Source organism: Centropristis striata, chromosome 1 (genome assembly GCF_030273125.1).
Source record: "Centropristis striata isolate RG_2023a ecotype Rhode Island chromosome 1, C.striata_1.0, whole genome shotgun sequence".
Lineage (NCBI taxonomy): Eukaryota > Metazoa > Chordata > Actinopteri > Perciformes > Serranidae > Centropristis > Centropristis striata.
The window spans coordinates 3,924,314-3,948,857 of NC_081517.1; the positions used below are offsets into that span (position 1 = coordinate 3,924,314).

Below are 24,544 nucleotides of genomic sequence, written 5' to 3' on the forward strand. Positions count from 1 at the left end.
AGGGGCTGGGGGCGGGATTATCATGACCAACAATCCCAACTAAAATGTTTACCATTCGGTTGATTTGATTTGTTTAACTGCAGTGTGTTGATACGGTACGATACCAACATCTTGCGTTCAGTGTTGATAAGAACGTAATCGCCATCCATAGCATTCAAGACGAGCAGAACAACTTTGTTGTTCAATTCAAGATTGGACGCCAATGTAGGCTTGCAAAGCCAGGAGCAACATTTGTAAAGAGACGATGTAGTCATTGCCCACCGATTGGATGTTTGGTGGTTCAATCCCTAACCATGGCAGCCTACATGTCGAAGTATCCTTGGGCAAGATACTGAACTCCAAATGGCTCCTGATGCTGCGTTCACCGGTGTGTGAATGAATTCCTAATGGTGGCAGGTGGCATCAGTGTGCCCTGGTAGCCTCGGCCACCAGAATGAATGTGTGTGTGAATGGGTGAATGAGCGTAGTGTGTAGTGTAAAGCGCTTTGGATAAAAGCTCTGTATAAGTGTACTCTATTTACCTTCTGGCTGCCAACTCTTTCTGCGCATGTGCTGGCTCCCAAAAAACAAGATGGCGACGGCCAACATTCTGATCTTGAGGCTTCAGTCTAAAGATCTGATGTCATTGAGACTATCACTTCTCTATTTTCTCTCTTCGCCTCGGCCACCAGTATGAATGTGTGTGAACAGGTGAATGAGTGCGGTCTTTAGTGTAAAGCGATTTGGATAAAAGCGCTATATAAGTACACTCCATTTACCATTTATTATACTTGCTGAGAGAGTGAAGATGTATACAGACGTACAGTGACAAACAGGTTCTGAGACAGTTTGCAAGTTGAACCAACTGCGAACCAGCACCAGCCCAGGAAAAGAACTATGTTTGCATCGTTTGAAAAGGGGTATTTAAGGCCTGACTGACCCAAAAGCCTTGTGGTTGGCTCAACCACATACAGATAAATGTTGGTAGTTTCAATTATTTTTGTCCTCTAAACCAGCTATTCTCAACCTTGGGGTCAGGACCCCAATTGGGGTCGCGAGATGATTTCTGGGGGTCACCAAATCATTTTGGAAGTCAGCTCTGTGTCCACTGTGTTAAAGTGTTCATGTGTTAATGTGTTTTTGGTCACTTAATGTCTTTTTTTGGTCATTTAGTGTCTTTTTAGGACATTTTGTGATAATTTTGTGTCTTTTTTTGATCATTTTGTGGTCAATTTGTGTCTTTTTTGGTCATTGTTTCCTTTTTTGGTCATTTTGTGTCTTTTCTGGTCATTTTGTGTCTTTTTTGGTCATTTTGTTTCCTTTTTTTGGTCATTTTGTGTCTTTTTTGGGTGATCCGAACTGTGCATGTGAGATTCTGTTCAGTGAGCGGGGGTCGCGGACAACATGCATGTTAAATTGGGGGTCGTGACTCAAAAAGGTTGAGAACTACTGCTCTAAACTGTTAAACAATGGAGCCAATATGATGATATAATGATTGACATCTGAAGCAAGCCAAATAAATCGCCAAGCTTTCTCAGCACTAATGTATGTAAAGTGAACTCTGCTGTCTCGATGCTTCATTCATCCATCCGGAATTCTCCACTGAAACTTGCACAAGCTATCAGTATCTGATCTAATCTCATATTTTGGTGTAGCCCAACTCTACTCGAGCTCAGACTCTTTCCAGTCTGTAGCTCTCTAACTAACCTGCAGCTGTCTGTGCAGTTGGGCTCATAGGAGAAGTCTACACACACAAAGCCTCAGGCGATGAACATAGTGCCTCTTCTCCCTCTTTTCATCTTGTTTTTCGTGCTACCCCCAGTCTATCAGAGCACAGAAATTAATTTCCTCTGCAGGTGTAAACAGAGCAGAGAGGTTCATACCCTGACTGCACAGTACTTATGTTCTTTGTATTGTTAGAGTGACACAGGTCACTGACAATTTATGTCATTTGCAAAACTGTGTTCCCAGAAAAATGCTTCTTGTTATTGCCTGGTCCTGGTTCATTCAGGTGTTCTTCTTGACTTTAAATACAGATGAGAGACAGATAGTTGATGTGTGAGAGGGCGTTAGTCTCATTTGAAACCATGTTAATGTGTATGCTGTGCATCTGAGTCACCAGACCAACCAGGAAATCCAAAATGTAATTAATAAAAATAATTAACAGGTGCCTTGCATTCCCGTGACAGCAGAGACATAATAGGAAATATATCAAAACAAATTAAAGCAATCCCCAGGACTGTTATTTACCGCGGATAAGGAGGTGGTGTTTGTCTCATGTTTGTTTGTCATTAAACAGAATGTCACAAAGCTTCACAGTTAATTCTTGAAAACTTGAAAATAGTTGACAAAAAAATCCCAACTCAAGGCCCACTTGTCTGTTCCTGACATTTTGTCCATATTGTACAGTCATCAGCAGATTGAATTTACTTAGTTGTCATTTAATTTATTTTTTTTGCTGACATGCTGATCTTAAGCAGGTGTAAATCTTAACCACTTAGTGTGTTTTTTGACCAATTTTGCCCGAATGATGGTTCTAGATTAAAGTGAATTACCAAAGTTATTACAGTTCAACCTGAGGGGAACATAAATGATTGCACCAAATGTCATTGCAATCCTATCAATTGTCATCATTTTACTTTTGTCAACCTCATAGTTCCACTAGAGCAGGGATGGGCAACTTAAATGCTGGAGGGGGCCACAGTTTTTCATTGACACTACCACAGGGCCACATATACTGTAGGACCGTGCACTTAACCAGATATGATGAAACTGCAATTTTAAATATGTTTACAGTGCAGTAACTTAACATATTTCATGCTCAAATGCATGTATAACAGTATAAATAGGAATACAAAAGGTTTGAAGCAAATAAAATTAACCACTTACTGAGATTTCTTTTTTTTCAGTGCAAGAACAGCAGACCAACACTAATTGCAAGAAGTAATTTTGTGCATTTTTACACTGCACTTTTAAGATTTCATGCTCAAATGCATGTAGTTGTACTGAGGGCCACTTCAAGTGAGGGTGCGGGCCGTATGTGGCCCCCGGGCCTCCAGTTGCCCATCCCTGCACTAGAGTAAGCCAGGGGATTCATCCTCTGGTGATCATGAATGTTGCCACCAAATAGCACGGCATTCCATTAAATAATTGTTGAGTCATTCTCAATCCCAGTTCATCACATCCTTACTCTTGTTCAGGGTCCCTTGCGTCCCTTTTTTTCTTATAGGGTACCACATCAGTTTTGGACGTTTCCCTGAGGAAGTCAGGTGATGTGTTATTAAGAGAACAAACCCTAAACAAGTAGTTTTGTTGCCTGAACAAATCTAGATGTTTGTGACTCTCTATAGGTGTTGTCAAGTCCTAACTTGGTATTTCATCCATTACCATAATTACATTAATAGATGAAAGTTCTTAGGAATAATATTTTTGTTCTCAGTTAACCAACTTTTTCACTTCTCCATATTGTTTGTGTTTCACAATAATGTGCTTCTGGAGGCTTGTCCTGCCTGCAGGATTTGTGGTTGCATTGTGGAAGTGAAACCAAAGCTCTCGCCGCTGTGATATATTTGCACATCATTAGCATGCTGTACTCAAACACAGGCACATGAGACACACACACACACACACACACACACACACACACATCCACCTCATCCTATGGAAGAATGGCCTGACAAGTGAATGGATCCTGCATGAATCCATAGCTTGTCATTTTCTTGCCTTGCCACGACATAAAGGAGCTGACTCACTCTGACCTTTGCGCTGGGGTCACGCTGGGGTCACGCCGTGTCACCACTATGTCACCACTATGTCACACAGACGCCTGGAATCTCAGCTATGTTCCCCGACACACTCGCTACAGACCTTACATCACATATTCACATGTCGTTCCCACCAGCCCATTCATGCAGAAGAAAGAAAGGGGATGGGGGGCCTTTCTAGTCAGGGGTCTCTTACCCCATCTCTCGCTCTCTCTCTCTCTCTTGTTCTTATCCTCTTTCCACTTTTCTCTCAGCCTTTATCTCTCTCTGTCTCCTCCACTTGTAATCTCTCTCTCAAAACCCTCTTTTTCTCCTCTTTCTCTGTTATTCTTGACCCGTGGTCTTTTGGGGGCCTCTATAAAAATTTTATGTGAAGGGCTGTTTGTCTGTGGCACACACACACACACACACACACACACACACACACACACCTCGTTTGCACCCCTATAGATCAGCTGTAGGATCCCACTATGCAGCCTGACCACGTGGCCTCAATGCACAGAAGGGACCCTGTGTTGGGTGCCATTGAGCAGGGGCCCATGATGTCACAGGGAAATCACCTTCATCTCTGTCTCTTACACACACACTGCACAGCGAGCAGCCCCTCCCCCGCTCGCTTTTCTTCTCATCGCCGTGGTGAATGGAATTGCATGGCTGTGCAGTTCAATCACTGTCAAGTGCAAAGAAAAGGGGTCTCTTGTGCAAAATTTCATGATTCACAATTGATTAAATAGGGGTGTCATTTCATGGATGAACAGGGAGGTGTGCGGAGAGGAGAGACGGAGGGGTGAGGCTTTTTCATGCCCTTGTGAGATATAGCTCAGAAATCGCCTGATGGGCCCCATTCAAAGCTGGAGATGTAAAGTTCTGGGGTTTATTCACAGAGGAAAATAAGAGTCCGGTATACGGAGAGGAGGGGGTAAAGGGACACAGCGGGAGAATTGCCAGTATCTTCCCATAGCTCGTTAAAGGGCTTTCATGCCCTTGAGAGATATAGACCTGATATACTGTATGTACGCCGTATGATTTAGATTCCTCTTGTCATGTGGAAACTCTCAGGGTTCACCCAGTGGGGAGGCAGAGGACAGGAGGTGGATTTGAGAATAAAATAAGAGAAAAGAGGACTTTTTTTGAAGGAGTCACTGAGTCATTTCACTGCACTTCACAAAAGGACATTGACTACAGTAGACATGAGAAATATCTCAACTACTGAGCTGCAAACTTTTCTACTGTAACCACAGCGAGGTTTCTGGATTTAAATCTTTTTATCCAAAAATCACAATTGTGTCTGAAGCAGAAGCAGAGTTGCAAAGACTCAGATGACCCGCACTGTCCACAGTGAGACATAAGGTTGATCAATCCTTCCAAACGTGCACTTCCTAAAGGTCAAACACTTTTGCTCACTTTCTGAAAGCTGAAGTTAATTACAAACTACTCATGCATAACATTTAATGATTTTTTCTTCATTAATGGCTCCCAAAGTAAGTGTTTTTAACATGAAATAATCTCCATAAGAAGAATTTTATCTTTTTATTTCAAAATGGTGGTAAAGGATACTGTGTCCCAGCCACTGCTCCCTACATAATAGACACAACTTTACTGTATTATGAGTAGTAAACCATAATTTCGAACACTTCAATCATCAGCATTTTGCCTCATCACTGACAACTGTAGACGTGCACAATGCTAATATTCATATCTTTCATATGTGAAAATTGCCCTCGCATTTACACTGTCCTTGTTGTCTGAAACAAGCTATTCCAGTGCAACACGTAATAATACAGATAATAATAGGTATTACAAAATAAAAAAATAGACACATTTCAACCTCACCAGTACATGCTGGCCATGTCAAATAAACATGTCATAATGTTGACATAGGGCTGGGCGATATGGACCAAAAGTCATATCCCAATATATTTAGGCTGAATATCAATATACAATATATATCCCAATATTTTTATCGCAAAGTGAGAGCAAATGTTCAGTCAAAGTCAAAGCCAAATATGACATGTCACAAGTAGTTTTATTGAAACTTTTCATGTAAGTGAACATAAATGTATAACAACAGGAGTGCTTTTTTTAAAATCAAAGCTCCATAAAGTGCACATAAGGGCAGAATTTATATATAAAGAAAGAAAAATTTGAATTATGTCGATATATGCAATGTGGTCTAATTCCATATCACATTTAAAAATATATATCGATAAATCTGATATATCGATATATAGCCCAGCCCTATGTTGACATGGAAATGAACATTTATAAACCTAAAACTCATGTTATTTTAAAATTATATCTGTGTACGATAGATTAGATAGACAAATCTATAGATTGCTTATAGACAAATCTATCATATACAGATATACTTTTGAAATAACATGAGTTTTAGCTTTATAAATGTCAGACACATGCATTGAATAGAGAACATCTTGGTGGGAACGGATATGCAAATTGTACTTTTAGTTGTTTTTTGTACACTTTGCTGTACATAAACACTGAGGCACTCACTCTCAGTAACCTCACTGGGCTCTGGCTTCTGCTGCCTCCACAGCAGAGAAATCATATATTACACACACACACACACACACACACACAAACACACACACTAACACACACACACACACACACTCACACACAGGCCCCAGGATAAATGTGACTTGCACTAAACCAGTCTCATAAGGGACTGTGTGTGTGCGTGCGCGTGTACAGTATGAGTTTGGAAATTCAGGTGTGTGTGTGTGTGTGTGTGTGTGTGTGTGTGTAGTAATCCATCTATGTAAGCTGCTGGGATGCCGAGTGAAGATTTTTAGGGGGAGGAGGCGAACCTTGTGAGACTCAGGCGGGCCGGTTTCACTTTTGCCACATGTTTTGGGGATTTGAGCTTTAACATTGTTCTCAGTGTGAGTTTCCTTGTTGTTGGTCCACACTGAGAATAAATCTTTGAGGTTACATGAGGTCGCCTTTCAACTCGATTTCCTCTTAATCCAATTTAGGTGGAAAATTCCAGAAAATATCAACACATTTACTGTATTTTATATTTTATTTTTCCACTGTAGTGTTCACTTTGGATCGTTCCCACAATTGTCAGCAGATTCTAGCTCAAATTACGGCCCATTTAGTGGCTAATTTCCAATTCAAGCATTTATCTGATACTCTCATGCAGAGTGACTTGTACCAAGTGTTATAAATGAATTAGCTCCAGTTCTTGGATTTCCAATGCTCAAAACTAATGTAAAAACGTAATGGTCAAGACTGTGAGTGTAGAATAGTAATGTGCGATCATGAAGAATTGGTGGCCAGGAAGAAAAATGGAAAGCAACTAATTACATTACCAATGGCAGTACAAGGACCCTGAAACTGAAGCAGCTTAAAGGAAATTCAGCCATGGTTCATTTTATTATTTACACGTGTGCTTCCTATAATGTGACACATCAAATGTCTAAGCACTATAGGAGGCTGAACAGCTCCGATTTGGTGGTGACAATTAGCCCAGAATTCAATAGATAATCCAGGGTTATAGAGTTCTGGGTTTGAACCTGCTGACCGGCTTTCTCCTGGTTCTCCGGCTTCCTCCCACATTCCAAACACGTGGAGGTTACTTGTTAGAGCTTGGTATTGGTACTTGATACTTCGACCAAAAAAACCCAAGTAGTATTGAAATTCTTCCGGTCAAACGATACCTACATTGGATCCTTTTTGTACTCTGATCCAGAAAAATAATATTTGTATGGTGTTGCCAGCAGCCGATCACCACCAGCGTTCTTCAATTCGCTATGTGTGATTGGTCCACTAGCCCAGCAGCAGCTACAACCAGTACAGTCGCTGGTGTGATGAAGTCAAGTGTGGTGGATTTGACAGAGTTGGCAGTTCAGCGTGTAATATATTCATGTAAAAATTATTTGCTGGTGGCATGTTATGTGACTGAATGCTTCCATTCACACGATGGGTATTGAATTATTATTGAATTAAGTACTCTATTGGTATCACTTTGAAGCTACGTGTGTCTTAGTTTTTCACCCATCCCTATTAATTGTTGACTTGTACTTGGCCGTAGGTGTGAATGGGATCATGAATGGCCGTCTGTCTCTATCGAGCTATGCATAAAATTCGATTTTGGCGTCTAATCGGACTTCTGTCCAGTTTACATGCACCTGAGAAAATCGAATAACTGACGGAACGTGTCCTCCTCAACATTCGGTGGCGATATGCGTTGTTTCGGCCAGTTCATATGGCTGTTTCTGGTTGACCTCAGTTCGACACTTTGTGCCATCGCTACTAACGGCTACTGACAGCTAATGTGACCAACTACTGTGACCAGCTACTGTGACCCGCTACTGCAACCAGCAAATGTGACCGGCTAAAGTGACCGGCTACTGCAACGAATTAAAGTGACCGGCTAATGCGACTGGATACTGCAACCAGCTAATGTGACCAGCTAATGCGACCGGCTACTGCGATCGGCTAATGCGACTGGCTAATGTGACTGGCTAATGTGACTGGCTAATATGACCAGCTACTGCAACCAGCTACTGCAACCGGCTACTGCGGCCGGCTACTGTGACCGGCTGCTACAGCCGGCTAATGTGACCGGCTACTGGAACCGGCTACTGCTACGTGCTAATGTGACCGGCTACCGCGACCGGCTAATGTGACCAGCTACTGCGGCCGGCCATTGTGACCGGCTAGTGCTACCGGCTAATGTGACCGGCTAGTGCGACCGGCTAATGTGACCGGCTACTGCGACCTGCTAATGTGACCGGCTACTGCGGCCGGCTAATGTGACCAGCTTCTGCGACCGGCTACTGCAACCAGCTACTGCGACCTGCTAATGTGACCGGCTACTGTGACTGGCTACTGCAACCGGCTACTGCGACCTGCTAATGTGACCGGCTACTGCGGCCGGCTAATGTGACCGGCTGCTGCGACAGGCTTTCTTGGATATTTTTGTTCCGGGGTCATACACCAGCGCGGGGGGTTGGGGTGGTGGAGCAACCAGAGCATGCGCACATGCGTTGTTTTGTCATACATGCTGGTGAAAATCCTATTCCAATCGCATTATCTGGGTGTCTTAATTGGAGTTGGAGAACTCCGACATCAGTCAGACTAATACGTTAGCATGTGCTTCAGTTGTTCAGTTATAGTCGGATTAAGGCAATAATTCGTTTTTTTCAAGTGTCATGTAAACGTACAGCATGCGTCAGCCCGTTGGTTGTCTGGAAACCTGTTCAGGATGGACCTCGCCTCTCGCCCAGTGACGGCTGGGATCAGCTCCAGCCCTCATGACCCTGAATAGGATAAGCAGTTACAGATAATGGATGGAATCCAGGGTTATGTTAATCTGGATTTAAATTTAGCTCTAGGTTAGCACATTAAGGTGTGAAATGTAGTTTGATATTAGCCTGTCAGTATGATGAATATTAGGAAATGAGACCTTTCTATCTTGGTTGTGCCTCAAGAGGTAGAGCAGATCGTCTGCTGAGGGCAAGGTTGGTGGGTTTGACCCCAGGCAAGTGGAGCTCCCGATGGGAAGGCCAACACCTGTGTGTGAGATGTTGTGAGTCTGTACATGCCTTCACACACACACACACACTGTAGAATCCTACAGATATGTTGTAGGAGTGAAACAGAAATGCTTATAGTGGACTGAGCTAGGGCTGGGCGATATGGACCAAAAGTCATATCCCGATATATTTAGGCTGAATATTGATATACGATATATATCCTGATATTTTTATCGCAAAGTGAGAGCAAATGTTCACTCAAAGTCAAATATGACAAGTTGTTTTATTGAAACGGTTTATTTAAGTGAATATAAATACTGTATAACAACAGAAGTACATTTTTTTTAAATCAAAGCTCCATAAAGTGCACATTTAAATAAAAAAAAATCTAAAATAAAAATAGCCTATGAAATAAAATAGGCCAATCTTTTTCTGTAAAAAATATATTTATATGAGAAAAGAATAACGAACATTACAAAATAACTAAATATGACAATCTCTAGTGAGGGCAGCATTTATATATTAAAAAAAAGAATAATCTAATCCAATTCTACATCACATTTATATCAAAATATATCGATATATTTTTTATATAGATATATCGCCCAGCCCTAGACTGAGCATTACTGATACACAAGCAGAGCTCATGGGGGAAACTATTGCGAGATATAGTGGCATGTTAACATACTGTGAGGGAAGCAGAAGTATTTTTTTAATTTCACTGTGGTTTTGAACTCCTCAGAGAATCCCCCACAGTTTACACATGTCTTCAATGTGTCTCTTGTGGAGTTTTCATGCAGCACCGTGCTGTGTTTTACTTGTTTGAGGAAGAGGAACTTTGTCGATCGTTCTCGTGTCTGTGGTTTCCAGGGCAGAGGTTTGGGTTTTTTGTCTCTTTTCCCAGTTTATATTCATGCATACAAATATAGCCAGCATGAGCCATGTAATTACAATACAAGAATACCAGAAAGAAGTGGAAATTCAACAGCAGCTTGTCAAGTCACCTCTGCCCTCTGAAATACCCGCGAGCCTCAACCCCGGATCATCGTCTCTGTGAGACTTTGATCTCTGTTCAGTGGTTTCGACCATAAGTAGCTGATTGCAATCATTTGTCTGTTTGAGCAGCTTCCCGGAGGAGAGGCAATTTTTTCACATTTTTTCTTCCTTTTTCAGATAATGCATCCTTTCTCCAAATTTCATTTCCCTAGCGTAAATCCGTTAAGTAGTTTTCAGAGGTTCTCGCTGTCTGTCTTCTCTAGGTATTTGTAGGACATTTGCACTCACACACACAAAGACACACTCCCTTTTCACCACTTTCGCTCCGGGGCTTGTCGCAGGGCACACAACAAGAGGCTTCTGTGCATACCAAACCCTGACTGTTCATTCAGAGCTGCTGCTAATCGTGCATTTGCCCGCACACACACGTACACACTTACATTACATGTGACCAGCATTCCTCCACTTTTAGCCGTTGGGGGAGAAAAGGGATTGAAGGGAGTGAGCAAAAGGGAGAAAAGAAAGAGAGACATAGCAGCAACTCAGGAAACATTTACGATTAAAAGACAGAATTCAATTAAAAAGCCTAACATATCTCAGTAACTACGGGTGTAACAATTCTCTAAATTCTTCAAGTTCTCCATGTGTTCAGACTTGTGACATGCCATATTTGGCTCGGGATATATATCATATATTGATATTCAGCCTAAATATATCGGGATATGACTTTTGGTCCATATCGCCCAGCCCTAATATGAGGTGAGAAATAGGCCGTGCAGTAACAGAATGGTCATTCAGATTTGATCAGTGCATACTAGTCTGTAGTTTACTGTCAGTTTGACCTGATATGAAGAGGATTGATTGGCTTTACATTGGTTATGGAGCCACTACATCTCCATCATAATAAAAACAGCAGATAATATAGAATAAGACTTGCAGCTAACAGTTTGATATCCGGGTTAGAGATGCTTCAGTTCAGTAGTTCTGAACCTTTTTGAGTCACGACCCCCAATTTAACATGCATGTTGTCCGCGACCCCCGCTCACTGAACACAATCTCACACGCACAGTTCAGATCACCCAAAAAAGAAACAAAATGACCAAAAAAAGACACAAAATGACAAAAAAACGACACAAAATGACAAAAAAAGGAAACAAGATGACCAAAAAAAGACACAAAATGACTTAAAAAAGACACAAAATTACCAAAAAAAGACACAAAATGACCAAAAAAGGAAACAAAATGACCAAAAAAAGACACAAAATGACCAATAAAAGACACAAAATGACTTTTATAAAAAAGACACAAAATGACCAATAAAAGACACAAAATGACTTTTAAAAAAAAGACACAAAATGACCAAAAAAGGAAACAAGATGACCCAAAAAAGACACAAAATGACAAAAAAAAAGACACAAAATGACCACAAAAAAAAGACACAAAATGACCAAAAAAAAAAAAGATGCAAAATGACAAAAAAAGACACAAAATGAACAAAAAAAAAGACGCAAAATGACAAAAAATGTTGTGTTCAAAATAATTTTGAGGTCGGGACCCCAATTGGGGTCCCGACCTCAAGGTTGAGAACAGCTGCTTTAGTTAACAGTAATGTGCCCAGGGTCACACTGCTTGTTGTTCACAAGCTCTGAACCACTTCCTCCTTCCTTCTTACCGCTTCTCCCGAGGTCTCTGTTCGACTGTGTCTGAAAGGCAGCAATGTGGAAGACGTCAGTGCAGCCGCTGCATTAACCAGAACACAAAACGGAAGGAAGAACCAACATGAGACTCATCTCTGTCTGTGACTCATCTCTTTATTTCTTTAGCCTATTTCCATCTTGATTGTTGTTATTGTCAGGTATTCTGCCCTACAAAGTCTAACTGCAGTAGCTACATTTTTGGTCAAAATTGAGTTATGATTAAAAATGAACCCCTTGATGTCTGTTTTATCTCATGACAAAGCTTTAGATTTCAATTTTGCTTTATTTCACAGAAATAATTATATAAATACCACAAAGTCCAACTGAAAACCAAGCAGTAATTGGATTTTCCACGGTCTGCTTTGGATTTATATACTAATTTAAACATAAAAATAAAAGAAGTTGTGCGTTTATTTGATAGGGAAATTATTATCTAGATAGTGATTAAGTAAAAAAGTGAGTATAAAATACGGAGTTGTTAAAGTCTTTAAATACACTGATAACAAAATCAATCTGAAAATGTTTTTTCACTGAAAATGAAATATAAAAGCTGAACAAGGCAGCAACATTGTAATTACTGCACTCTGTTTTTGCATTACTATAAGAACCTTTTTATAGCAAAACCAGAGTAGAGTAACTATGTTTTTGGGGTCAAAGGTCAAATAAATCATCATGATTTTTGAGCATAAAAATGACATCATCAATACATGTAGAAAGAAGAGTCATATCACTTTTCTACATATAACCCATTTGGCTGGCCAGTTAAAACACATTAAAAAACATTAAAGCACTTTTTTTTTCTGTTTTACCTTTTGCATAGTTACTGCAGTTAGACTTTGTAGAACAGAATATATTAAGACCCTCTTGGAACTCTTTACTGTCGGCTGTTTATTGAACTGAATTGAAGCTCAGCGTACTATCATACTTGTCCTACTCTGTAAATCTTTCTGGATAGTATTTGATACCTAAACTGTGGATGTAAAAAAGCAGAAAAGAGCAGCTGCTCTCGCCCCCAAACTCTACGGCTGATAAGCTACGATAAGTAAGACTTCTAAGAAGTCACTAAGCATTTAGGTCGTCCCGGCTCTACCCTGGCTCATTTCTCCGCGAGGTGTCCTGAGGTGCTATAGCAGCTGTGAACCAAGTCTGTCAGTGCATCAGTCTCCCGTGTCATGCCAGACGCCACATCTTGCTCGGAGTATCGCAGGGACTCGGTCCAGGTAATTAATCTGAGCTCGTTAGCCACATGGCAGGCAGGTCGCAGCAGAGCTGGCCCTGCACGCTGCAGAGGTGACTCCACGCCTACTCACACACAGGAAGCACTGTTTTTCTTAATAAACGCACATATATTTATGAACACGTCTGCACGGCTGTCCATACGGCAGCTTGTGTTGACAGAGTGCGCGCTGCTGGCACACGCTGTCGCTTATCTCGGCTCGGCCCCGTAGGAATGATGTCTTTTAAAAGGAGCGGGCTGGGAGGGTGGGGTGAAACTGATATGTGCTGCTACCTTGCTCTCCCTCACATCTACCATGGGACTGCAACAGTAAATGATGGCATTAGGGAGGAGGGGAGGGGGCGGAGCAGATGAACTGCTTTCCTTCCCAGAGCGAGGGATGATTCGTGGGCAGGGGGGAGGAGGAGGAGGAGCGGGGGGTGAATCTGGACAGGTGCTGAGAGAGAGATATGTGCTTTTTTCTCTCTCTCTCTGCTGCACAGGAGATTGGGAGGAATGGAGAGAAAGGGAAAGAGAGAGAAAAGGACAGTTGAAATATTTCCCCCTGTGGCACAGGAAATGGGGGAAAGTGGAAAGGGCCAGCGCTGTATTGAGAAATGGACTAAACCATTCCCGGAGGGGGTGCTGAAAGTCCCGGCCCCACAGGCCTCTCTCTAAATGTACCTACCAGTGATGGATGGCATTAACGTTTACCCCCTCTGCTTTTTCCTCACTCCTCAGCACAGCTCAGGGAGGGCTGTTTGTGTGTGTGTGTGTGTGTGTGTGTGAGTGTGCACAACCAGCACACCAAATGCCAGGCAATCTTGGCATGGCCTCCTCCGACACTAGCGGGGAGTAGAAAACATATCCCCTGTAACAATCGATAGCTCCCCCCAGCTCCAGGCTCCATCTGCAGCCCAACGCAGCTCCTATCATCAATGGCCGCCACTACTATTAATTCTGTGCCCCACCGCTTCCTGCTTAGAGCCGGGGCCCTGAGATTAAAGAGCAGCACAGCTACTGGAGTCCTTTGCTCACAGGAGGAGGGAGGAGGAGGAGGGAGGGAGCACAGTGTGAAGATTGTTTATCCAGAGGAATCTCCTCAGTGCCAGTTTTACAAATACTACTCATTTCCACTTCAGGGCCACATGGGGCTAACCCCAACTCTTATCCGTGTCAATTAATTTGCAACAAATCTGCATCTTTGTGATGCTTTTTTTCCCCCAAAAAAGAAAACAATTATAGCTTGCTGGGATGCATTTAAATGAGTAGTTTGAAATAGAGCAATCTAATGTTAAAATGGTTAGTTGATTAAATTCTAGAATAATTTTAGTAGTCGAGTAATTGTTGATGACTCATTCATCGAGCAAAAACAACAAAAAATTGGTGCTTCCAGCTTTTCAAATGTGACGATTTGCTGCTTTTGCGTGTCATATGTGATTGTGAATTGAATATCTTTTGGGTTTTGAAAAGGCTTTCAGGACAAAAGACACATCAACACCTGATTGTGACTGATTGGGCTGAATTCAAAAGCTTTTTTTTTCTCAACTTTTCAATGCTGCTCTGATTAATTACTGCAAGCACACATATGATGTGATCAGTCAGTCGCGTCACTTGCTGAGGTGAATCAGACGTATCTGGTCTTTCTGTCAGTTTAGTTAGTTTACAGATTAAAACATTAGTTTCAATATGTGGCCTTTGGTGTGTGATGCTTCAAGATTTAGGAAATACACATATTTATTTATTGCCAAGACTTCTCTTACCTTATGGTAAATATAAAGCTATAGCTAGCAACCTTCGCTTAGCTTAGCGTAGCATGAGTGAAAGTCAAGTCAAGTCAAGTCAAGTCAAAGTTTATTTATAGAGCACATTTAAAAACAACCTTAGTTGACCAAAGTGCTGTACAGTTATTAAAATAGAATAAAATCATACACAAATAGGTATAAATAAAAACAATGAAAACAATAAAATACAAAAAAACAGTAAAACAATAAAATAGTAATAAAAACTCAGTCCAAAAACAGAGTTAGAGATTAAAAAAAAGAAAAAGAAAAGGGTAAAAAAGTTAAAGAAAGCCCAGGATTATTGCCTAGCTGGGACTGAATGCCAAGGAGAATAAATAGGTTTTTAATAATGCAGTAACTTAAAGCCTCTCACCTGGTTGCCAGCTAAGAAAAACTCCCAGGATGTGTTAATTAGTGCACTTTAGAGGTGCTCATAGGTGCATTTTGTTATCTTTAGGCCGGCATGAAATAATGGTTTGGTCCAATCCACACTGACTCTGTCTTTGGCAGCAGCAGCAGCTACTAGCAGGCGGATTGGACAGCAGTTGGCTAACCTGCCTGCACAAGGTTGACTGACAGCAGAAATGTACTGAACCGAAATAGTTTTCATGTTGGCTCCATGGGAAGAAATCAACAGTGTTTGTATGTATTGATTCATTGACCTTATTTCCCCGCCCACCAAAGCAAGAGAAGGAAATCTGCCTGTAGTGAAACAGACGAGCTCACAGTCAGACTGGGAACCTGGATCAATCAATGTAGATATGGTTAATGAGTCCCTAACACATATACAGTGGGATATTGGTGTGATTTAAACAGCTGTCTATGCAGATTACGCTTCACTAAACGTGACCAAAATAGACTCGAAGCATAAAAAATGGTGAGAGCCAGCCTGGATTAATGTATTTAATAAATTCAAAGCATATCTGTTCCATGAGATGATTGAGTGACGTTTATTAAAAAAGCTTCTAAAAACGTTCTGTGTGGATTGGCCTCTAGACAGAGCTGTTTCCAGTCTTTATGCTAAGCTAAACTAAGCTAATCATCATCTAACCAAAGTCAGAGGCTGAAAAAAAGGAGTCAACATGGAGGTGCCAAAAAACGGCAGTTCCTCTTATGGCCACTAGAGACTGGCTCCAAAAGTGAGTCAATGCCCATAGACCCCTATGTTAAAATACCCAACTTTAAAACAGAAATAAAAATGTTTACAATTTGGTACCATATTTTTTCACTATGATGAAAAAAAGACATTGTCAAACTATTCCGTTAAATGTTATAATTTTTTCTGACTTCATTGGAGAGTTTCCTTATACCAGGCCAGGTGGGACGCCTTAACTATAAAATGCTGCAGGAAATGCTGCTGTGCAGTTTTCTGATCCAATTTAAACTAAATGATTAGTGATGAGTAGATTAATTGATACTAAAATAATCATTTCTTGCAGCCTGCCATCCGTCCTTTGTTTGCTATGTACAGTACAGACAGACATGCCTCAAGTAAGCCTCACTTGGCCTCTCTGTGGGAATGAGGCTATGTGTGTAAAGAGGGGCTTAGCATACTTTTGTGAAGATTTTGTATATTTAGGATAGGAATTCAGTGATAAGAGAATATGGAGAATGCTTCATCAGCGAACATTTAGTAAGCAAAGTAGATTGGTGATGTGTTCAGGGACATTCGGCTGCTGTTGTTTTTAACATTTGCTCACTTGGGCATTTTTCCAGTTTAAACTGTGTCCCTCATCTTCTCATGTCTCTCGCAGTGGGACTCAAAGGGAGAGTATCCGTTTCTTTAGGGCAAACACATGCTGCTTATACTTTACTTGCTCTCAGCCTGTGACGCACACACACACACACACACACACACACACACACACACATACACACACATTCTTGTACTATCTTTGTGAGGACCCTCATTGTAATAGTGAATTCCCTAGCACGTTTATAATAGTTTTGATTTTGTTGTGATTTTTTGTTTCAAAAATTCAGTTCGTTTTAGTGAGTTTTTAGAGTGAGTTTGCTAGTTTTAGTTTAGTATTTTTCTTTTTATGCTTTAGTTTTAGTTTACTTTTAATTAGTTTTAGTTTTTTTTGTAATGGGGTATTTGTTGGGTGGGAGATTAAATGAGGGTCACAGTAAATGTTTCCTTTATTTCCTTTGTCTGATCCATCTTCATTATGTATGAAAAAAGTTGACAAAGACGAAAATGAAGTACATTTTTACTATAATATTAGTTAGTTTTGTAACATTAACATGTAACCTTTAACCCTTAAAACAAAGTCTGAAATTCCAAAAAAGCCTTTAAAGAAGTGAGGACTGGCGGAAATGTCCTCACTTTGCAAAAATGTCCTCACTCTGTTGGTTAAAAAAAATGTGTTCTGGTCCTCACTATGTAGGAAGTACAAGAACACACACACACACACACACACACACACACACACACACACACACACACACACACACACACACAGTGTTTTAAAAGAAGCCACAAGAAGCATTCACTTTACACACATAATCATGAATGCACACAGACTCATTTTACCTCTGCAAACATCCAGTGACTTGCACTGCATGGATTAGCCCCCCTAAAGCATTCCCTTTGAAAGTCGGCAAGTAGGGATTTCTTTTTAGGTGATCACTGGCCTAAGCAGCTGTTACACGCAGGATTAGCAGGTTCTGCCATTCAGACAACATGGTCTGTTTAAACTGGCAGGCTGAAGGAAGTAGAGAAAGACAAGGAGGGGAGGGGAAGACAGAGGTTATGACAGGCGGGAGCGGAGATGGAGTCGAGAATAAAGGGGAGAGAGAGGAGCGAGAGCAAAGGAGGTGCGAGAGTCGTGAAATGGGGAACAGATGACGAGGGAAGGGGAGCGAGATGTGGAGCAGAAGGGATGAGAGGTGAAAGGAGCAGAGCAGAATCGGGATGTGTGAAGAGAAGTGTGAAGGAGAGAGGAGAGGAGAGGAGGGAGAAGTCAGAGATGCATGGAGAGAAATGAGTGCAGGAGGAGAGGAAAAGAGGGGAGGAAAGGATGTGAGCAGAGGAGGTGAAACAAGAGGACAGAAAACAGGAATGGAGATAAAAGGAAACACAAATAGGAGAGGAAAATGAGAAAGAAATGGAAGGAAACAAGAAGAGAGAAACAAAGGTGAAGGAAAAAAAGAGTAAAGGAAACAAGAGATGAGGACGAGAGGAAAGGAAAAGAAAAGGAGAGGAGAGGAGAGGAGGGAGAAGTCAGAGATGCATGGAGAGAAATGAGTGCAGGAGGAGAGGAAAAGAGGGGAGGAAAGGAGAGGACAAGAGGACAGAAAACAGGAATGGAGATAAAAGGAAACACAAATAGGAGAGGAAAATGAGAAAGAAATGGAAGGAAACAAGAAGAGAGGACAGAGAGGAGAGGAACAAAGGTGAAGCAAAAAAAGAGTAAAGGAAACAAGAGATGAGGACGAGAGGAAAGGAAAAGAAAAGGAGAGGAAGAGAGCCATAAGCTTTAAGGTATCCAGCACTGTGAGAATCAGACCTCTGCCAAGGAAGCAGCTTAAAAGGAGCTGACAATGACAATATTGTTCAGTGTCCTCCTCTGTTTTTCATCCTGTTTTTTTGTTTCTTGTTTCACTTCTATGATATCATCCCCGTCCTGCCTCTGCGAGTGTGAAAATGTGTCATCCAGCCACCTTTTGTAATTGTGCTGGTACAAGGTGTTTGCAGAGAGGGAAGCGTGATGGGCTGATAACAGGTCTGGCTGTAGGGCTGGGAAGACATTTCCATGCTCACTATAGCATCTCACTTGGCTCGCGTGTGTCTCTCACCTCTCCTGCTTCCATTCTGTCTCAAATACCTCACATTGCACTTTAGCTCTGTCTCTCCCTCCTCCTCCTCCTCCTCCTCCTTCTTCCCCCTTTTCTCTTTTCTGTGTCTTGTAAATGGAGAACCACATCAGGGATCCCTGTTGTTACGAGCTCTATCTTTTCTCGGCTGCTGTTTGTCGCTCCGATCCCCCTCACTTTCCCCCCCTCCCTCCGCCTCTTCCTTTTGTGTGTCTAGCAAGGTGTGCAACAGTGGTGTGGCAGCCAGGCAGATTTCTGAGTTTTCTGTTTGATGCATCGTGGCACATTTCACTGGAACAAGCCGGAGCTTCCTGGGAGCAGAACTCGTGTCAGCGCTCCGTCGCCTTGCACACCCCACTTTCACTCATTACCCTTTTCCCTCTTCCCCTCTTCCCCTGTGCCCCTCCTTCGCTTTCAGCCTGTTCTGCTGGAAAGATAGGGAAATTGTACATTCACACGTTCACAGCCACACACACACACACACACACACACACTATCTCACATATGCAGACGCACGACTCTGACAAGTGCAGCCTTTCCAGTCACACGCCACACCACTACAATTTCTTCACATTCTCATGTGGCTCCAGTGAAAAAAGGAATTGTACACATGCATGCACACATAAACACAAACACCCACACACACTCACAGTCATATTCTGGCCCTTTATCCCTTCTTGGTAATCTGTTTACGGAGTGCTGGGCCCATTTGAGGGAGAATTTAATTGAAACCGGGGCTAATCTGATGATGGCACGGAGCGGCGGGTCCCTCGGCCCCGCATCACCTCCAGTTAGGTTGCACCTTGTAGTCCTCACACTCAGTACCTTGCTACTTCATTTCATGCCTCACGGTTCAATGCGGCGCTGCCCACTCATACATGCCACATTGATTGTTAATCCGACATTTGATATGCACTGCGCTCACTCAATTCTGATCTTGTTTTTCATGTTTGTGTCCTCCCTCCTCCTCTTTCCTCTCTCCCCACCACTTACTCCCCTTGTCTTCCTCCTTCTGCTCCCTCTCTCTTTTCATCCAGGATGTATTTTACTCCCACCGGCCGAAGGAGAAAAATCGAGTGGACAGCAACAACGAGAACTCCGTGCCCAAAGACTTTGAGAACATAGACAATAGTAACTTTGGTGCGCGCTCACAGCCACACAGGCAGTCAGTGGGCGCCACCAGCAGCAAGCAGCAGCGGGAGCATCTGCAGGAGAAGGCCCACGCCCAGCAGCAGGCATGGCGGGACAACTCCCCGAGTCTGGGCCGCAGCTCCAACGAAGTGCTGCCCGTAGGCCACCAGTCGCTGGCAGTCGGCAGCAACGCCTCCTACGCAGGAGGTCAGGGTGTCGCCGGAGTGTCGCGGCAACACTACCGTACCTCGCAGGCCCAGCAGGCCCAGTCGCAGCACAGACATCAGCACCCGCACAGGAGGCAGGCCACCGCCGCGCCGCTGGAGGTGACCTACGACCAGCCGCCCAAGTGCGAGATCGGCGGGAAGGAAGCCATCTCGGCTCTGTCCAGAGCGAAGAGCAAGGAGTGCCGGCAGCAGATCGCTGAGGTGTACTGCAGACACCGGGAAGGGCAGCTGATGCCGGAGAAGGTCACCCGCTACTGCCCCCTCGAGGGTGAGTCCAGCCTTGTAATTAACTTGATTGATTATTTGATTTGAGTTAATACAGATGGTTATGTCTGTGCGGTTAGTGCAGTCACTTTATATTCTGTACACAAGTTGTCTCATATAATGGGTCGATACCTATCAACCTTCCCATGGTGGGGACACCTGAGTGTTGACATGGTTGTGTAAAGTGATAAAAAAAATCTGATGCCACATAAAGTATTTCTGTTTAAATCACAATTTCACTGCTAATTAAGTAACAATTGTCGTTAAAGAGTAGAATTGAATCATCTATGACAGGGATCCCCCCCCCCCCCACACACACACACACACACACACACACAATAATGACGTGTAAACAAACATTTCATTTATAAAATGTAGAATCAAAAACTGTAATAATAATAATTAATAAATGCAGGCTATTCAAAATGCACTTCATATTTAAATGAAGTGTAGAAGTTATCGTCTTCCATTTTTCCAACCTGTGTTATGATGATGAGTTGTGTTTTAGCTCCACGCTCATTTTAACTTGCTGCAATTTTTCTTTAACGCAACTCAAAATATTATAACATTTTCCTTGACTTATCTGCTTTCTGCCTCTGATCCTGAGCCTGTCATCCATTCTCTTTGCTCTTAAAAATGGAAGCTTGCGCATAACTTTGTTGCATTATATTGAAACTGTGTTTTAGATTAATTCAAATGTGAGGCCGCATTGTTGTGATCGTGATGTGATCAATCTTTCTCTGAAATAAATATATTTATATGAGAAATGAATAACGAACATTACAAAATAACTAAATATGACAAACCCTAGTAAGGGCAGAATTTAGAAAGAATTCAACTATATGAATATATGCAATGGTCTAATTCCATATCACATTTAAAAATGTATCAATATATTTTTTATATGGATATATTGCCCAGCTCTAATGCTAACCACTGGCTAGGAAGTTTGGTAAGCAAGATCCATCCGTAATGTATTTTTACTGTGATATTAATTGGGATGCTAATCTTGGCTAGTGAAAAACAGCCTGAAAACAAAATATATTTACTAGATTAAATAAACAGCTGACTCCTCAGTGTTATTAATACAACCAAACAATAAAGAAGACGACCAAAATGTTACATTTAACTTTCATGAACTGAAAAGACACTGTGAAAGCCATAATTTACAAAATGAACATCATGCTGTATTGACAAAGACTTGAAACTAGAGACTGAGATCATAAACTTATCATGAGAATGTTTCCTGTGGTAATAAATTAAGCGAGAAGTAGTGTCATTTTCTCATAAACTTGTATAGAATCAAACTTCTTTTTGTAACAGGTGGTGTCGCCCCCTTCTGGCCATTTAATATAAAAGAATGCAGGTTTAAGACACTTCCACATTGGCTTCACTTTTCAGACCCAGAGCTCTCCCCTTTAATAATGCCACAATGCAAAGCACTATCTTTTCCCAACTGAACCTTACTTGTATTTCCTATTTTAAACCAGTGAGAAAAACCATCTAATTATTCAAACTTTGACAGAAAAGTTTAGGATTCTATGGGACCCCATTGCTCATAGTAAGAATCTGGTGTAGAAAAAGGGTTTTAAGTCCTTTAACACATCACAGTTTGTTTTCCCCCCAGCTGTGCTCTACCTACAAGTCTGAAAAATACTTTTTGATCCAGCCAACAAAGTGTTCTGCTTTAGCTTAGTGGATAAAGGAAACTAACGCTGTGTTAGAGGTTGTGTTCATACCAAAGCCTTATTTTTTACCACACGTTTATTTATGCATATGTACAGTAAGGTAAGGTAAAACTTTAATGTCCCCAAGGGGCAATTTGATTTGAAGACAGTATAAGACAAAAGACATAAGATAAGATAAGATAAGATAAGATAAGATAAGATAAGATAAGATACACTTTATTGTCCTTGGAAGGAAATTTGTCTTGGACTCCAATGCTGCCATATAAAAAACTGCTTTACAATAATAACAGTACAGGTACAGACAATACATACATATAGGCCACAGGCCACATATACCAGGGATGGGCAACTGGAGGCCCGGGGGCCACATACGGCCCGCACCCTCACTTGAAGTGGCCCTCAGTACAACTACATGCATTTGAGCATGAAATCTTAAAAGTGCAGTGTAAAAATGCACAAAATTACTTCTTGCAATTAATGTTGGTCTGCTGTTCTTGCACTGAAAAAAATAAATCACAATAAGTGGTTATTTCTTATTTGCTTCAAACCTTTTGTATTCCTATTTATACTGTTAAACATGCATTTGAGCATGAAATATGTTAAGTTACTGCACTGTAAACATATTTAAAATCGCAGTTTCATCATATCTGGTTAAGTACACGGTCCTATATGTGGCCCTGTGGTAGTGTCCATGAAAAACTGTGGCCCCCTGCAGCATTTAAGTTGCCCATCCCTGACATATACACAGTATGCAAGAAGCAGTGCAATGCACACACACACACACACACACACACACACACACACACACACACACACACACACCTGCCCATAAAATACAAGTACAACATACACATAAGTGCAATCGTACAAGCAACACAGTTCCAAATTGTCGCTCATTGTTAAATCTAGTAGGATTATGAGCAGCATAATGTCCTGACATCATTGCTTGTTTAGAGTGGTAATAGTAGATGGGACAAAAGAGAACCTGGACCTGTTGGTGCTGCATTTAGAGAGACTAAACCTTCCCCTGAAGGAAGCAGCTGGAACTCAGCATGCAAGAGGAGAAGAGAGTCAGAAACAATGGTAGAAGCCTTAGAGATGAGCCTTTCTTCATAAAGCTGTGGAAGATTTTTAAGGCAAACACCAGTTATTTTACAACACAGCCTGAACATTTTATCCAGTTTTTGTTTTTAAGACTGAGATGTCCAAACCCACAGATAACATTAAAGGAAAATACAGACTCAATAAAAGCAGAATAAAACATTTTCATTAGAGTCTTGTCTACATTAAAACTCTGCAGCTTCCTTAAAAAGACGCTGGTTCACCTTTTTACATATATCGTCAGTGTTTGCATCAAATTTCAGCTTGTCATCCAGTACAGTGCCCAGATTTTTGTACTGCCATGTACAGTATGTATCTATGTATGTATTCACTCATGTCACTGTATGAGAATAAATAGATCCTTCCTATGCAGCATTTATGTGAAAGCAGTAAAAATAGAGAAGCAGAGAAGCCACTCTAAAGACTTCCACACATTGCAGTGCTCTCTAAACAATTTTTCAGCACAAATCCCTTTTTAAAAACTTCACAAATAGATTCTACATCAGAAGATCAATAAGTTAATATAGTTTTTGCTGGGAGTTGATTATTTCAGCAGGCTTACTAAAGTGCAAGATACAATGAAAAACCTCCTGAAATCCTGAAAAGACAGGTTGTCAATGTCCTTTCCTCATATAATTGGACATTTCATTGTTTTCACATTACTTGCTTCTACTCTCCGTTGTACAAGCTGTTTTTGACAGCAAAACACAGCTACAAAAAAACAACACAATATCCGCAAAGCTAAGTTCAAAGAGTTTTGTCTGACCAGCCGGGCTTTAGAACGTGGTAAAATACTTCCTGTTCTCGTAATTGCAATTCTCGTCAAAGGCAAGACATGTCTTTTTTTGCCAATATATAATTGGTGAAGTAAATTGTTGGGAGAAAATGGGGATGCTGCTTGTATTCTCTCCAAATTGGTTTCCAATTTTCATTTGTTTTGTTAAGCTGGCCACAGAACACAGGTTCTCCTTTCTTTTTTGTCAAACAGACAAACAAACACATGGGCTTTTTCTTCTCTCAGAATTTAAGGACATCTTCAGTCTGGGTTTGGATTCTGTAAACATAATCTGTTGCTGCTGCCTCCATCGGTGGACAGTAGGGCTGGGCAATATGGACCAAAAGTCATATCCCAATATATTTAGCCTGAATATCTATATAAGATATATATCCCGAAATTTTGAGAGCAAATGTTCAGTCAAAGTCAAAGCTAAATATGACAAGTAGTTTTATTGAAATCATTCATTTAAGTGAACATAAATACTGTATAACAACAGGAGTAACTTTAAAAAATATATAAAATAATATAATAATAATAATAATAATATTAAATAACAAATTCATAATTAATAAAAACAAATAACCATTTGCCTTTTT

The 24,544-nt window shown here is 41.3% G+C and overlaps 1 protein-coding gene across 1 annotated transcript in view; it reads left to right on the forward strand.

The window, feature by feature from the left end:
- The window catches only part of LOC131989124 (xylosyltransferase 1-like), a 130,455-nt gene that overhangs the window by 44,222 nt on the left and 61,689 nt on the right, over nt 1–24,544 (forward strand). Inside the window, exon 2 of the mRNA XM_059354351.1 lies at nt 19,797–20,385. Within this exon, the coding sequence (XP_059210334.1) occupies nt 19,797–20,385 (589 nt within the window). The remainder of the gene's footprint in view (nt 1–19,796; nt 20,386–24,544) is intronic.